The sequence below is a fragment of the Chaetodon auriga genome, chromosome 8, assembly GCF_051107435.1.
Source record: "Chaetodon auriga isolate fChaAug3 chromosome 8, fChaAug3.hap1, whole genome shotgun sequence".
Classification (NCBI taxonomy): Eukaryota; Metazoa; Chordata; class Actinopteri; order Chaetodontiformes; family Chaetodontidae; genus Chaetodon; species Chaetodon auriga.
In genome coordinates this window covers 16,901,617-16,918,199 of record NC_135081.1, presented here as the reverse complement: position 1 = coordinate 16,918,199, position 16,583 = coordinate 16,901,617, and the positions used below count along the sequence as shown (strand labels likewise).

Here is a 16,583-nt window from a genome sequence, read left to right as displayed (position 1 = left end):
ATTAGCAAAATGACTTTAGAGGGAAAATTAAAACAAGTTAAAGGTTGAAGATAAGTTCTGTGTTTGACTCCAAAGTTCTAATGCTGACGTTAGCTGTGCTGCCATTTTACCTGCTGCTATGTCACCATTAATGGCCATGGTGTTAATATGCTCTATGGAAGAGATTGTGGAGAAAAGGGAGATTAATTATCTTTTGGAAACAGCAGCAGTGGATAATCTGTCTTGCATATTTTGATTTATTGCAGTATAAGGTAACAACTAGCCCCAAAATGTTCATTTAATTGCACTTGATACAGTTCAGACATATAGTACAAACTTATCGTGCTTTATTTGCAGATATGTCAGTATCTGCATGGCAACTGTATGTTTCACAGAGAAAAGAGCAAATGAATCAGTAGGCGTTGACTACTCCCTGCTTTCAAATTGGCTGATTATAGAACATTTATTTCTACAACCCCAACCAAGACTTTCAGCTTCAATCCTCTGCAAAAAGCCCGTCAACCCTCCGTGCTGTTAGTGTTCTGATATTGTATTTGCAGTATAAAAACAAGTAGAAGAAGGGAGTATTTAGGCTCTTTGATATCACTTTGCATCCTGCAGGTGGGCTGGCACTTGGCTGCCATCTCTGGTGCTCTCTCAGCAGAGGGTGTCTATGATGAATATTACCAGAGAGCACATCAAGCGAATCAGATGTGACACTTAAAGGACTCTCTGTGCTTTATCCAGCTGGTCCTCATTTGTCAGCAAGGTACCGTGCAGGCTAATGTGACTGAGTATTTAAATCAGACTTTTATAACTGCACATTCTCCATGTAGTACATCCACTATTTCACAAAGAGCTGAATTATTCTTTATCAGTTGTTCTAAATAATGCATGGCCAGTATAAAAGTAAAGCATGTGTGCGTTTTGTTATTTTGATTGTTGCAAGCATGAAAACGCATAATTGAACAGCTTCAGCTTCCCTGCATTCCAATTAATTACTGTTTTGATTGTGTTTTCTTTGATATCTAGAAACTTTTGAGCATTGATGCCGGCAGATTTGTACTGATTGTCAACAGGAGTCATACTTTAATCTGAAAACAGTGACAGAAGTCATTCCTGCATACAACACCCAGACATTTGATGCATTATGTGAAAGTTTTTAGTTTGTGTGTACTTCTCCTGGTTCTCATGGCTGTCAGAGGAAAGAACAGCACCAATCTACTGTCAAATTTCAGCAGAGTGCTCTTCAAAGAAAATGGATGCCATTAAAGTCATCTTACCATTTAGGAGCTGAGAGCTTTTTGTACCCTCTATCAACCGGAATTGGAAATGTATGGGTTTGAGCGATTTACTGCCCCTTCTTCAAGGATTTGGTGTAATTTGGAAATATGCTTGCTGGTTTGGCCAAAGTGGTGTAGTTATTGTCTTAGAACAGCTGTCAGTCGGTAGTGTTTAAAGTTGAGTTATAGCGCCACAGTTTTGCATTCATGCAGATTAGATACACAAGAAGCAATCTTAACTGAATGCAAAGTCAATGGATTTAGTTCAACATGTATTAATGAGTTTAGGAGAAGATTAGAAGATTTTTTTTTGTCCTGCAACCCTTATGAACATTTGACTGAATCACATTTAGTATTAGCAGTATTATACCAAGATGCTAAATCAATGTTTTTGTTACTTGATGCAGACCCCCCCTCTGCATCATCTATAAACCAAAACATCATCTCTCCAAACACCTGGGGAATCCTAACATATTTCAACTTAATGTGAAAACAACAGACCATCATCAGCCTTTAAGTTACACATAATCGGTTTTATTGAGACTTGTCGTGCTGCTTATGACTCTTAACTGGACTCTAAATGAACAAAGGATTGTCTTTGCTTGTGCCAGTGCTTTTCCAACACCTCTTCACTTATAATTCAATTTCTTTTTGAACAAAAAGGATATTTTTGTGATCAGGTGCGCTCTTTTCACAAGCATTTAAGGCCTTCCTAGTGTGCTTAACATACTGTAGAAACAAGAATGATTAGGGATAAATTAACTACATCGCAAATTGATACAAATCAATTACTCTGTGAGTTTATGCATAATTAAACTCATTGTTTGCTGCAAAGGAACTGAAAACCACAAGTTTGTAATTCAGAGTAAGTTAATTCTCAAAGCACACGTTGACTGCTTGCAGTAAATTTCTACTGCAGTTAATTTTAATAGATTCAAAAAAACATAGAACGTGTCCACCATCAAGTCAGAAAGTTAACATTTTGATTAATCTAACGCCGTGACATCTTTGGTCTTTTCAGAATGATGTGACTGAGTATCTCCATTTGTTTCGCTGTCTGGACATTCAGGGATTACTAAACTAATGAGGCAGTAGATATTTCTCACGAGGACCCTAAAAGTGAATGAAGTCCCCCTCCCTCCCCATCTGACACACACTCTATATAAAACACGGCCCATGTTGGGAATCTGACAGACGTGCCTTGAGCAGCAAGAAAACCGACTACAGCAGTATTTTCAAGTGTTACATTCATATGTAAGCAAAATTTTTATTTCTCACCTTTGAATTGAAAGGCACACTTTCTGATTGACAATCAGTAATGTTGGATCTTGCAGCTTTTATGGTGGAATATCAATCCAATATGGAGCTCCTATTTCTGATTTTGGCATTGTTGGATAATCATTTTTTAACATGTATTTTGACTATTAATTTTCCCTGTGATCCAGGATTCGCCCCGACGCTGTGATGTTGCTGACTATTCTGGCTCTCTGCCTGCTGGCTTGTATTCAGTCTGGCATAAATGCATACCCAGCCAAGCCTGCCAGTCCCCGCGAAGGCGCACCACCTGAGGAGCTCGCCAGATATTATTCTGCACTAAGACACTACATCAATCTCATTACAAGACAGAGGTTAGTTCTTGAATTTCTATAAAATACCGCAGGTCCTGAAAATGTTGGAAGCACGTGCAAAGAAGTACTGATATGTTGCTTGACTCTTTTTGATGCATAGGTACGGGAAAAGAGACACCCCAGATACTGTATTTTCAGATGTGTTGATGAGGGAGAGCACAGAGAGTATTCCAGGATCAAACTATGTCAGGTAAATAATTAAAAGATTAAAGGCTAGGTTGCTTTTATACATTTCTTTTTTTTTTTGAATGAACTGTGTTGTCTATGTCAATTTTAATGCATATTTGCAATTTTATGTATGGTATTGTATGATAAAATACATACAATCAGATACTAGAAAAATACAAACGTACATACAATCTAGTGTAAATCAATACAACAGTCATGGAATGCATGTGTTCTTGCGAAGCTGATAATGTTATGAATGAAGTGTTGATTTTTAGTTGTTGGTGGTATTGTATTGTTGGATGTTTGTCAAAAACACTTTTTCTTCTTTTCCTTTTTTTTTTTTTTTTTTTTTTTTAACTCGTGACTTCCTCATGTTGTAGGTATGATGGGCTGCCACTGTGGTGATGCTGCTGGAGCTGTCATATCCAGGCTGACTTTAACACAAAGCTGCTGCCACGTCTGTTATGACCTGAAATGAACTTGTGCTGCATGAAATAAACATTGTGCAATGCGAACACTTTGGTCTGTAGTGTAAATGCATCTTTAACCAGTATGCCCATCATCCTGGTCATGTTTCTTGACAGATACTGTGTAATACTACCTTGGCTGTCTAGTATCTTCAGTGTAGGTACAGCTTGTGTGTCATTCACTGATGGAGTAACAGTGCTCTCTACTGGTGGACCAACATCTAAACATTTTGAGGGTTTTTCATGTAGTGTAAATAAATAGTTTATAGTTCAGGTTTGTTGCTCATGTTTCATTTGGGGGACAATAAGAAAAAAATGACTGCACATTTAGCTCCCCACAGCTTTTATTTCACTTGTTATATCAAGCCTGCTGAGATGTACCTGCACCCTGCCTGAAAACAGATTAACAGTTTAATCCCATCAAGTGACCTGGATACATCAAAAGCGAATCACGTAACACCGACAGTTTGGTCAACTCTCTAATGACACCTGGTCCAAACTACTACATAACGATGAACGCTGGCAAATCTGGTTTTCTATAAAGACTTTTCAGTGAAGTCGAATCACCAGATTTGGTAAAGGGGATATTGCTTGGTTCTTCATGCTGACCTGCTGGTAGGAGATACAAATGAGATTATTAGCAGCCAGATGTGGGAATATCACAGGTGCCAGTGATGGTAACAAAATCCACAGTATATCTTCCTAATGGGGTAAGTCCTCAAAGTTGAATTCTTAAATTTGTTGTATCCAATGCAATAATAGCTATTGATATGGTGCGTGATATTTGCCACAGTCGGAACAGAAATCTGTTATTACTGGTTCACAACTCCACTGACAATTGAGGGATTCTGTAAAGCTCTAGTTTTCCATTTATTTGTTTATTTTTCCACTTTCAGAGGTCCAGATTTAAAGTTATGTTAGCTGGACAAACTGAGCAAGGTCAAAGAGCTAATGTGTGTTTGAATTTATAGTGACTCAGTCGGTATATATATATTGCAGTGGGTGTGTACAATCCACCATCAACAGCAATCAGAGGGCATTTCACGTTTACGCCTAAGGGTCTTTCACATTAGGGGTCACAACGTTTGATTAATCCATGGATGCAGTTTGTCTCCACAGACTTCTTCTCAAGAATGGGGTATTTTGGGGGGGTAATGTTCACAGTAACTTATAAGGGTGGGTTGTGCAGGATTTCAGTGGGTTACATGTAATTTCGGAGGCACTGGGTGTCATTAGCATAGCACTGTCAGTCGGGACGGGAAACTGAAGGAAGGGGCGCAGACAGGCATTCTGGAAATGCACAAACAAGTTACTATTGCGCAAGTGATCTGATAATTAGGACACTCTGAAATGAAGAGAAGAATGAAAGCGTGACTTGATGAGACTGATTAAATTGGGTAACGTATCATTCATTCATTTTACAAGACACTTAAGCAACGGTCTCATCATGGGACCCTCTCGTTTCTCGGCTACCACTGCTCCACGAGCTAACCGTTAGCTATGTTAGTCTGAGGCACATGATATTATGCTAGCTATTAGCGAATGACGACTTCCAGCTAACTGTACCACACTAGTGCCACTTCACAACATATCATTAACACGCGATGGTGGTTAATTTAGCTAGTTTCTTTGTTTGTTGTAACGGTATCTGTCAGTTTTACAGACACTACATGTTACGTTATAAGCACATACCAGTGTTTGATAGCATTCAGTAGCATTGCTAACTTGCCTGCATATAAACCACGAACTAGCAGTGGCTTGCACTAACTTGAAACGAGACAGGCACTGATGGAAATAACGATAATGAGGACGTGACAGCATGTAGCCACAGTTGATCATATTTCAGATGATACTTCATTGTTGCTTGTTAACGCTAAGATTAGTGTTTATCACCGCTAATTAGCTACCAATGGCTAGTTATCGTGTTTAGCTAAATTAGCTCACATTGTAAGTGGTTACACGTGCCAAAAGCGCGTGTAGCTTTGACAGCAAACTTAAACCACAGCAGCCAACACGTTTCTTGAAGGCTGATTTGGGATTTAACTCCACTGTAAATTACTTTAGTGTTCTTCCGTGACTTTACAACCACTAGTCAGTAACCCATCTGCCACCATGAGCACCCAGCGTTCACCTCCTACCTGGCTGCTTCTCATGTGTTTCTTTAAAGCGGTGTCACGGTCTCAGGCAACCGGCTGCGTGCTGCCTCAGCTGACCCCCATCGATCAAGACTGGCTTCTAATTTATGAGAATGAGCTCAAAGTGTGTGACAACAAGCAACATAAATGTGTTAAGTACATTCTTGTATCTTTAAACTTGTGATTGGCTTCCTTTCCTTTCACCGACATTTAAAATAATGTATGCCCTGCAGTTAGGTTTTCTACGTTACACAGGGGTCTTATCTAAATTCTAGCCCAACTGATACTCGATTGCTTAGGCCCAGACTGATATTGATATTTAAGAGTTTAAAAATGATTTATTATTTTCAGTTTTCTTGTATTTTATCATCACCATCAGCAATGCATGGACAAAGTAAGCTTATCATGTATAAGCCTGTAATTTTGGTCCTGTTTGAGGTTTGATGATAGGAACTGTAGCGCACTATAAACCATTTTTTTTGGCTGTAAACGGGCCTGATTTAAATGTTTAGAGATGTTTGATTTTCAGCCGGTTTAATATACATGTATTTTATAACTCAGCATTATTCTTTACTCATAGGGAAAATGTGGGTAATTAAAATTATTAATTGCAACTTTTACATCAATGAAATGTTGAGAATGTTGACATATTAGACAGCTTTCTTAAAACCATGCATGATTCTGCACGTGGAAAATGCTGTGTATGATAATAAAAGTACTATTTTGGACAGCTGATGTCAACAATGAGAACAATCCTCGCAGTCATTCAGTGAAATAGGCCACAAAAAATAAATCAAAAGCTTGTTGAAGTCACAACTTCAACATAACACAATTTATACTCCACCGTCTCACCCTTCCTGAAATCCGCTCTATCTGATTTGTCTGTAGTAAGGAGTCTCTTTAAACAGACGTTGGTCATGTGATTGACTTGGCCAATCATAATGGCTGCATTACAATACTACCGAATGAACGTGAGAAGTCTGGACAATGAAGGCAGGCTGGGGTAGAGAGGACCTTACGCACCTGCATGAGCTGCTTCTGTCAACATCTAGGAGGGTTTTTGTGCTGTCTGGAATAATAAGAACAATGTGATTTTTTTTCTTTCCGTCTTCTCTTCAGTCCAGAGGTACCAGATGAGTGTTTTGTAGAAAACGTGGGGCTCCGTGTGGGACTGCTGCACGGATGATTTGAACACAGTTTGTGGGTGAGTTTCTGATTTTTCTTCGGCTCTGGATAATAATCTGCCTGTTTGCTGTCTTTATTGACATTATGTTCATGGAGTACAGTGTTGCATTTATGATGTTTATACAGTTCACAGTTAAATGGGGCTGCCTGTGCTCAAAAAGTGGATACTTCTGTTTGTCCAGCTACCCACTAGACATTGACAGAGCTAGTTTTGCCTCACTCTGTTTGGAGATCATGTTTGCACAGAGTCCTCAGGGGCCTCCCTGTGTGTGACTGGGACAACCTTTAGCCAGGAGGATGGGAGACTCATTGTTTGTCACTTAATGGTCCTCTTTGTCATTCACATATTTCATAAGAGCCCTCTGTGCTGACTTGCACATAAAACACCAAGACAATCGAATGTTTTCTGTGCCGTTTTGTGCCTCATGCTTCAGTACTGTGTCTGCATTCGTTGAACAACACGTGCTAGTAAATGTCAACTTGTTAATTTCATGCCATGGCTTGTACAGTGTAGTGATCTTAGTGTACAGTATACTGACTTCAGCGGGTCTCCTACCTTCACCAGCCCTCCAGTTGCTCTGGTTACTGTAAGCAGGCAGTTGGGCGGCTTTTGACCGTGTTAAGAGAGTTTCACCGTCCTGAGCTGAGGAATATTAAACATGACTGTGGCCAATGCAAAGTCTGGAACAGGTAAGCTGTCAACTGATCTTTCGCTCAGGAACTGTTGCAGTGTTGTGTGTAAGATGTGACAATTCATTACCATTATGGCGCCGTACCCACTGCCCAGAGACAGTGTGGGTGTGTTTTCTGCTGCCTGTGAACTGTCACGTGTCCCTCCATGAAACGAAACCCTGTGATGTACTTGCAAAACAGCCAAAATGTTTGGACTTCCATAGTGACTGCATTTGTTTCTGTGAATTGTCCTGTCAGATCTCGATTTGTTTTGCTGTCTACTTCTGTGTAAAAAATGTCAGGGGGGCAAAAAGCAAACGGACTGCTTGTTTTCATAAATGGCAATCTGCTTTAATGGAAAGATAATAACTTGCTAGTTCAGAAAGATCTTATATTACTGATTTTATTGTGTCAAGTTGGCTGATTATGCAAACTAGCTGTATGTCTCAGGACTTTTGGCTCCACTCTCTTGCTGTGTGGTCTCAGCCTCAACAAGGCAGATCTGTTAGTAGAACAAGTCCTTTGTGACTCTGTGTGCCTGTTGCTGCTGCAGTGGAAATAGGGAATGTTCTCTGTGAATTGGCCCATTGATTGACTGTCCACTTATTGTTCTTGCCTTGTAAGCTCTTATTATAGTCACATTGCTGTGTTGTTTTTTTCATCAGAGTTTTGCTCAGAATTTAAATCATTTTCATTGCTACTGGCCATAAACATTGTTTCCTGCATTCACAAACGGCAATTCACAAAACTCAAAAGGAGTAAAGCTATTAATGTGATCCTTGACATTTGTTCTTCCCCCTCAGCCATGCAGCAGGTCCTTGACAACCTGAAAGACCTGCCGTCAGGCACAGGAGCCAAAGATATTGACCTCATCTTCCTCAGAGGCATCATGGAGAGCCCCATCGTCCGCTCCCTTGCTAAGGTAAGACACAAACTTACTCCAACTAGCCCTGGCACTATGTAGTACACACACAGACACACACACAGGGTTGTAATCTCATTAGTTCATCAAGAAAGCTCAAGCTATAGTTGAGGGGAGGAGCAAATATCACTGTGAGTCTGAGGAAGCAAAGGTGCAAAAAGTGTCACCACATGTACAAGAGGATGAATAACTCTTTGTGGCAGTGTACCCTATGAGGCTCAACAACATGTTTCAATCAGATAGACAATGGGCAAATGCAATGTTGTTCCATAAACAGAACAACATTGTCATCCTTTACATTGCAGGAGTATCTGAAAAACGCAGGAGGATTTTCAACAAACACCACATCCCTGTTCACTTCAAGCCCAGTAAGACCTTGAGGCAGAAGCTTGTCCACCCTAAGGACAAAACACCCAGACACAAGCAGAGCAGTGTAGTGTATGCAAGTGCAATGCAGGGAGGGATGCACAGACTTGTACAATTCAGGAAACAAAGCAACCGCTTCACATGTGCATGGCACAACACAGGAGAGCCCACACCTCAGGTCTAAACTCAGCAGTCTACCTACATGTAAAGGACAAGAGACATTCCTTTGAGGACAGTAACGTAATTTTTTTGGCCAGGGAAGACTGATGGTTTGGAAGAGGAGTGAAAAACACCATCCATGTCAAACTAGAAACACCATCACTGAACAGAGGAGGTGGTCTAAGACACCACTTATCAGCCACCTACTATGCAGTCCTGAGATCTCTCGCCAGGCAGCTTAACAGCCATTCACAGCAGGACTCACATGACCCTACTGAGTCACCCATCAACACCTATTGTGCCAGCTACACCTTGACTCATGTGACCCTAACGACTTGCATGATGCTGGGCAGAGCTATGATCCTGCCTGGGACTCCCCAGCAGTCAGTTAGAACTGAGGAAGCCTTTTGGATGAGAGGTGAAACGTCTTTTAGAACCACAAGCAAGTCCAGTTGCCTTTGGAAGCACTTAGGTGTTTTTGAACAAGAGTGTGTGCCTACAAACTAATTGCATCTTGTAATGTGCTACCTTGCAATGTTATCTAATCTTGCCATGTGCCCACTGTTCCAGTGTCAAGGTGTAAATTACTTACAGAAAACGAATCCTGGCATGTGCTTGTCATTAGAAGAGAGAAAACAAACATCCGATCTGTTCTCTGCAGAGTGGTGCAGCACACCTCCTGTAGATATTATGTATTAATTTAAAAGCAATGTAAAATATCCCTAAACCTTGAGTGTTGATTCCTTTTGACACTAGTTAAATACATTTTCCACATATCTTAAAGAGGTTGACATCATGATGAACAATGTCTTACATAACAGAACAAAATCTCCAATGCAGACTGAGGTCAATAAGTTCATCTTCCGTATCTATGAATAGAATGATTTCTATAGAAAACCTGTCACAAAGGCAAACTCCTGTCCTCATTTCTGCACAGCTCTCCTTGGTTATTACTTTTTTGTCTGCTAGATGGACCTGTATGTAGTTTCTGCTGTAATGCCATACAGCGTGTGCTGAACTGTTAAGTTCTCTTTGTCTTTGTGTGTCACAGTTTGATTTAAGAGCCACAATTGTGTCTCACTTCTGTAATTTCACATACAGCGTGCAAACACAACAGTGGCAGCACCTGAAACAATATAGTGTTATATCTGTCAGGGATTAACCACGTGATCTCATTTCCACGTGTGATAAAACTAAGCAGGGTGTGAACTCTTCTCAGTATTACCAACATAGCACATTGTGTTCCCAGAAATGTACTATGTCAATATATACATCGATATTGAGATACAAAATTACTGTGAAAGAACATTTTGTCCATCCGACAGTTGGTGAGGAAAAACTTGGCTTTAACAGGCAGAAACCTCAAGCAGAACCAGGTTTTGGGTGGGCAGCCATCAGCCTCGACTGGAAGAAGCTAAGTTAGTAACACGCCGTGGTAGGACGTGAAAGTGTGCAGGTGGAGAGGGAGAAGAACAGAGGAGCTTGGTGTGTCTTTGGAAGTCCCCCGACAGTCTAATTCTATAGCAGCATAACCAAAGCAAGCCTGATCCAGCCCTAACTAAAAGCTTTATCAAAAAGCAAAGTTTTAAGCCTGCTTTTAAATGTAGAGACGTGTCTGCCTCCCAAAGACTGGAAGATGCTTCCACGGGAGAGGAGCTTGATAGCTAAAGGCTCTGTCTCCATTCTGCCTTTGGAGACTTTAGGAACCATCAGTAAGCCTGCAGCTTAGTGCAGTTCTCTTAATGCCAATGAAGTGTTCCAGTCTCTGCAATAGGATACCATGGTCAGTGGTGTCAAATGCAGCACTAAGATCTAATAAGACTAGTACAGGGACAAGTCCTTTGTCTGATGCAATTAGAGGGTTGTTTAACCTGCCCTGTCCCTGTTATATGATGCACTCTAAATCCTGACCGTAAATCCTCAAAAATGTAGAAAGTCACACAGCTGATTAGCAACTGAAAGGGGAGGTTAGATAAGGCTTAGATGGGATGGGGTCTAAAATACAATGACTCTGATGACGAAATCAGTTGAAATTAGTTGGTGAAGGTCGACAGGAGAAAAACAGTCTAAAAATACGACAGGTTTAATAACACTTTCTATGGTTCCTGTGTTTGAAAATACATCCGTACCTTGAGGACAGGAAGTGATGAATTCTGCCTCTAATAGTAAGAATGAATCAATGTTTGCCTTCACCAAAGTGAACAAATTCCAGCCAGTGAGATGTCAGTTCCCTTAAGACAAGGTAACAAAATGAAGGAAATAGATGAGGTGGACAAAAACATTTCTGTGCTGCTGCTGTGTCATGAAGTAACCAGTAAATTTTTTAAAAAATTTTTTTTGGGAAAGTCAAAGTATTAGAACTTTGTGAGGATGAGAATACATTAAAAGAATCATGGCCCCCTGCTTTAAACATAGTAAAGGGTCACATGCTGAGAAATATCAACCAAAAATAACAAATTCTGAGATTCAAAAATTCAGTTTCCCATAGCGAACACAAAAAAAGAGGTCGATTTTCATTTTCTTTACCAAGCTCTTTGCAAAAATTGGTGTGTGTGTGTGTGTGTGTGTGTGTGTGTGTGTAGGCCCATGAGCGTCTTGAGGAAGTTAAGTTACAGGCCGTGCGGGATGATAATGTTCAGCTGGTCACAGAGATCCTGGATTCCCTCAACAACCTGCCACAAAAAGACGCTGCCGTCGCTGAGCTTGCCAAAATCCTCCAGGAGCCTCACTTTAAGGTATCTTCTACCTCCTTCCTCTTGTTCGCAATCATTGCCGAGTTTAGTGGGTGTGAAAATAGAAGAAATTTGTCGAGTGAGCGGCCTAGCTTGTGTTCTACTCGCTTGGGAATGGATGTCAGAGCTTTTTAGTGCCGGCAGCTCAGGAGGTCAGGCAGCCCTGCTCCCTTGTCGCCCTTTATATTCTCCACCACTTACAAGCTGCAACATGGGAGTGTGGGGGTGTATTTTCTTGGGCCAATAGCAGCCTGAGTTATGTGGGTAAAGTCAGGGGGAGAATACTGCGTCACCTACTGTTTCAGTGAATCCTCACTTTTGCTGATGCAGTTTGTTGTCTCTGACCAATGCTAACTGTATGTCGTGGCGGCTCGGGTAAGAACACGACTGACTTATCTCCTCTATGTGTCACTTTGTCATCTGTTGATCTGCAGTCATAAATGCGTCTTTTTAGAAAGGACCGTGTACAGTAAAGTGATTTATGTCTTCAATCCTTCATTCTAATATATCAAGTGCCAGTGCTTGCGCCAGTCGCTGTTGGTTTTTAAGTATTTTGGTGGATGAACCAAATGGTAGAAGTGATTGTTGTCTCTCCTAGTCAGAAAAAATGTGTTGGAAATGTGCTTTAAAATGTTTTTAAGGACAGAGATTGTGAACCAGACTTAGTCTCTGTTTCTCTCTCTGTTTCTCTCTCGTTCCTCTTTTTCCTGCCTCAGTCTTTGATAGAAGCTCATGACAAAGTGGCTGCAAAGTGCTATGAAATGCCCCGCGCTGCGGTGAACAGCGATTTCTCGATGATGAGTTCACTCATGCCAGCTGATGCTGTCAGGATGATTGGCATCCAGAAGAAAGCTGGGGAACCACTGGTAAGTTGTCCAGGCATTTATATCAACCACAGACGTGCAGAAGAAACATGTGACGCTCCTGTTCGACTGTTAAGCGTTATTTCATTTTACTGACCATCTGTTACAACAGGCTGACTCACTTTTACATAGTTACTCAACACAAGTTTCCTCTTTCACAGCAACCAGGACAGACCCGACCCCATGAAATAGTCCTCCTGCTTGATTTATGAAGTGCAGATGTACGATACTAAATGACTCTTGCTGTCTTTGAGGGGGTGACGTTCCGTGTGGAGCGGGGAGAGATGGTGATCGCACGGATCCTGCACGGCAGCTCGATTGACAGGCAGGGCATGCTGCACACAGGGGACATAATCCGCGAGGTGAACGGTCGTGAGGTTGGCAGTAACCCCCATGAACTCCAGGAGCTGTTGAGGGACTGCAGTGGGAGCATCACACTCAAAGTCCTGCCCAGCTATAGAGACACGCCAGCCCCACCACAGGTGAGGAGTAAGGAGGCTGCGTTTGATGGTTCATGTTCCACGTGTGGAAAGCTAATAATGCTGCGCTGGAAAATCTGTAATATTGAATTAGCTTTTGAGATGTGATTGAAATCAGGAGATCAGTGCGTTAAGTGCACCGGCTCACAGGATGTGTTGATGTGTACGTCCAGGTGTGTACAAGGCTGTACCTGTCAGGGACTGGGTGAGAGCTGCCTGACCTGGGTGATCTCAGAATGCCAGGCTTCTGAAAATTGAGCCCAGGGAGGGTCTATTAATAACAGCCTACACACTATCTGGGACATACACCACTCTGTTCACTTGAGGACCCCCCCCCCCAATCCCCACACACTCACACACCATCTTACAGTAACAGGCACACACAGCAGCTGACGCACAGGAGCAGTATGTAGGGTTATGTCAGACACTGACCTTTGTGCAGGGAAAGATCAAATGATCCAATTCTACTGTTTGGCTCTGTGCTTGTTAGGTTTTGGTTTGGGCTTTAGTTTATGAATTAGGCTTAGGTTTTAAAAAAAAAACCCCACTGATGATGAATCTGTCAACAGCTTTGTTTCGAGCACTTCCTTGTGGTTGGTGAAAAACTTTGCTGACTGCTCACGCTGGTCTCTTTTCAAAGTTGTGCTCTGTGTTCGTTGACCTCATTCAGCCTCGTGTGTTTGAGCATCGACAGGAAGAGAAGTGCAAATGCAGAACAGACAATGAAATCTGTTACAAACACAAACCTGATTCTGAAAGAGACGTGACACAGAAAGAAAGGACAGTGTAAACACAGAATCTGGCAGCTGTGTAATGGGGAAGAAATAACAATATTTTGAGATTTCTATAGCATCTATGAACCAAGATAAACAAATAGCTTTATTCACATTATCCAGCTAAATCAGAATGTATTTTTAATATGGGTTTAAGGTATTGCCTGTCATCAATCCTGTTGTGTGTGCTATCTGTATTAATTAAAACTGTCTAATATCTTGTTCACACTCTGAATTGTAGGTTTATCTGAAGCCACACTTTAACTATAATCCGACCACAGACAACTTGATCCCCTGTAAAGAGGCAGGTCTGGCCTTTTCCAAGGGAGACATCCTCCATGTGGTCAACAAGGAGGACCCCAACTGGTGGCAGGTGAGTAAGCCCATTCAGCAGTGACGGACAGTACTGCTGCAAACAGAGCTAATTGTAAGTGGTGTGGAAAAATGTTAACTACCCTGATTTCCACATAGGCACGCAAAGTTGTTGGTGGAGCCACTGGTCTCATCCCCAGTCAGTTCTTAGAGGAGAAGAGGAAAGCTTTCGTGAGAAGAGACTGGGACACTTCTGGTACAGGTCAGTACAATCATGTTAACTCCCAGTCTTGTTTCGGTATCTGTATTGCCAGGAAACGCTTGCTTGTAGCACCACCATGTGGTGATATGCTACTTTTTGAATGTTCTCTCTCCCAGGGATGCTCTGCGGAACTCAAACTGTGAAGAAAAAGAAGAAAAAAATGATGTACCTCACATCGAAGAATGCAGGTGTGTAATTTCTGACAAGTGTACAGCGTTACATTGCGAGTGCAGTGATGACGACATGGTCCTCATGCAGCTTGTGTACTGTCTTGAACAGAATTTGACCGCTATGAGCTGCAGATCTATGAGGAGGTGGCCAAGATGCCGCCATTTCAGAGGAAAACGCTGGTTCTGATTGGAGCCCAGGGAGTTGGGAGGCGGAGCCTGAAGAACAGACTTATTGTCATGAACCCTCTGCGATATGGAACCACTGTACCCTGTGAGTGTGTGAGACAGACAGCCGAGGTCGTGGCATTGTCTGCGACCAGTGGATCTCCTGCCTGCGTACATGTAACACCTTTCCTCACCTTTTACCTCCAGTCACGTCTCGCCGGCCGAGGGAAGAGGAGAGAGACGGCCAGAACTACTGCTTCGTCACGCGGGAGGAGATGGAGAAGGACATCAAGGAAAGCCGTTACCTGGAGCACGGCGAGTACGACGGCAACCTTTATGGCACCAAGATCGACTCTATCCATGAAGTGGTGGACGCAGGCCGTACCTGCATCCTGGACGTCAACCCTCAGGTTAGTCAAACACTCCGTTTGCCCTCAGTTTGCAGGTCCTTCCTTTTCTCTTAAAGCTCCGTGGTGACAATAGATTTTCTTCCCAGGCCCTGAAAGTGTTGAAAACTGCTGAGTTTATGCCATTTGTGGTGTTCATTGCTGCTCCTGAACTGGACACACTAAGAGCGATGCACAAAGCTGTGATAGACGCTGGACTTACGACCAAGCTACTCACGGTACGTTCTCAGAGGATTTCAGGCTCTCATTACTCATGAATGGTCGTTGCTTTCATCATGCTAACCGCCAGAACCTCTTTCTGTTACAGGAGAACGATTTGAAGAAGACTGTGGACGAGAGTGCCAGGATCCGCCGGGCATACAGCCACTACTTTGACCTGACTATTGTCAATGACAATCTGGACAAGGCCTTTGACAAGCTGCAGGAGGTTGTAGAGCGATTATTCATAGAGCCGCAGTGGGTTCCAGTCAGCTGGGTTTACTGATAACTTGAACCCCCTGCTGGATACATGTGCTGTCCTAGCACATGGGGACACCTGAGGGGAAGGAGGATTCTACACTGTACTTCACACACACGTTGGACATGTGCCCTGTGTGAATTTGGGTCTCGCACAAAACTGCATCACAAAGCTGAGTCACCTTGATCTGAACTGCCAGACTCCTTTCTAGCACACTATGCAACACACAGAAAGTGTACTTATTTATTGGCAAAAATATTTTTTAAAGAATACGTTCTCTCCATCAGGATTGGAAGAAGAAACTGTCCCTGGTGTCAGGATGTTTTAGAAGCAAATGCAAGTGTTGTCATGTCCCGTTTTAATTCTACATCTGTATGTAGGTAAAGTATTTATTCTGCAAACGTGAGGAGGGCCTGCTCATTGAAAAGAACGATACCTCAGTGTCACAGTTTACAGCGCATATGCCTCCAGTAATTCATCTCATATTGTCGCTACTGCACAAACTTTCAAACTGCAAACTCTTGTCGTGTAGAACAGTGTCATATTTCTGAGACCTTTTCCCTCCTCGGGGTTACACTTACGCCCTGACGTCTTTGCAGTCGAACCTCATTATTGGGAAATGTCATGCCAGTCACTGATGTTGTACAGAAGGAGAAGTAACACTGTCGGGTTTACCAATTATTTCTCTTTCACTCAAGCACCAACAGATTACATTAATTATGTTGATAGTTTGGATCATTTGGAGCGTCTCTTGACCCGTCAATATGGTGCTGTGTTTGTTTGGAAGCAGGAAAAACTTTCCACAGGACTCTTGAACAGGGTACTGCCTCTCAGTGAACCATCCCTTTTGATGTGATATTACTAAAACTTAACTGTTTCAATAAAGTTCATATTGACTTATAAATGGTATATTTTACAAGATTTCAGAAAAGATGTATTTTCAGATGTCAAATAAATAACTGGCGTTTTCTAATGATCCACTTTGGTTTTACTTTGTTC

At 42.0% G+C, this 16,583-nt stretch overlaps 2 protein-coding genes across 7 annotated transcripts; both read left to right on the top strand.

Moving 5' to 3' along the window:
• The first annotated feature begins 2,471 nt into the window (after positions 1-2,471).
• On the top strand, positions 2,472-3,563 carry LOC143324639 (peptide YY-like). The gene is made up of 4 exons (XM_076737322.1): positions 2,472-2,516; positions 2,708-2,890; positions 2,991-3,080; positions 3,439-3,563. Coding segments are annotated over exons 1-4 (300 nt in total). The 5' UTR covers positions 2,472-2,514; the 3' UTR covers positions 3,464-3,563.
• A 559-nt stretch (positions 3,564-4,122) lies between these two features.
• pals2a (protein associated with LIN7 2, MAGUK p55 family member a) lies at positions 4,123-16,563 on the top strand. 6 transcript variants are annotated; one of them, XM_076737195.1, is made up of 14 exons: positions 4,123-4,235; positions 6,780-6,864; positions 7,411-7,535; positions 8,321-8,439; positions 11,547-11,699; positions 12,413-12,562; positions 12,814-13,041; positions 14,053-14,184; positions 14,283-14,385; positions 14,502-14,573; positions 14,665-14,826; positions 14,928-15,130; positions 15,217-15,345; positions 15,435-16,563. In XM_076737195.1, the coding sequence occupies exons 3-14, from the start codon at positions 7,505-7,507 to the stop codon at positions 15,609-15,611; spliced, it is 1,659 nt and encodes a 552-aa protein (XP_076593310.1). In that variant the 5' UTR covers positions 4,123-4,235; positions 6,780-6,864; positions 7,411-7,504; the 3' UTR covers positions 15,612-16,563. The 6 variants fall into 6 exon arrangements, with proteins under 6 accessions (XP_076593310.1, XP_076593313.1, XP_076593309.1 ...); XM_076737194.1 differs by lacking the exon at positions 4,123-4,235 and adding an exon at positions 4,541-4,922; XM_076737198.1 differs by lacking the exon at positions 7,411-7,535.
• The last annotated feature ends 20 nt before the right edge of the window (positions 16,564-16,583 follow it).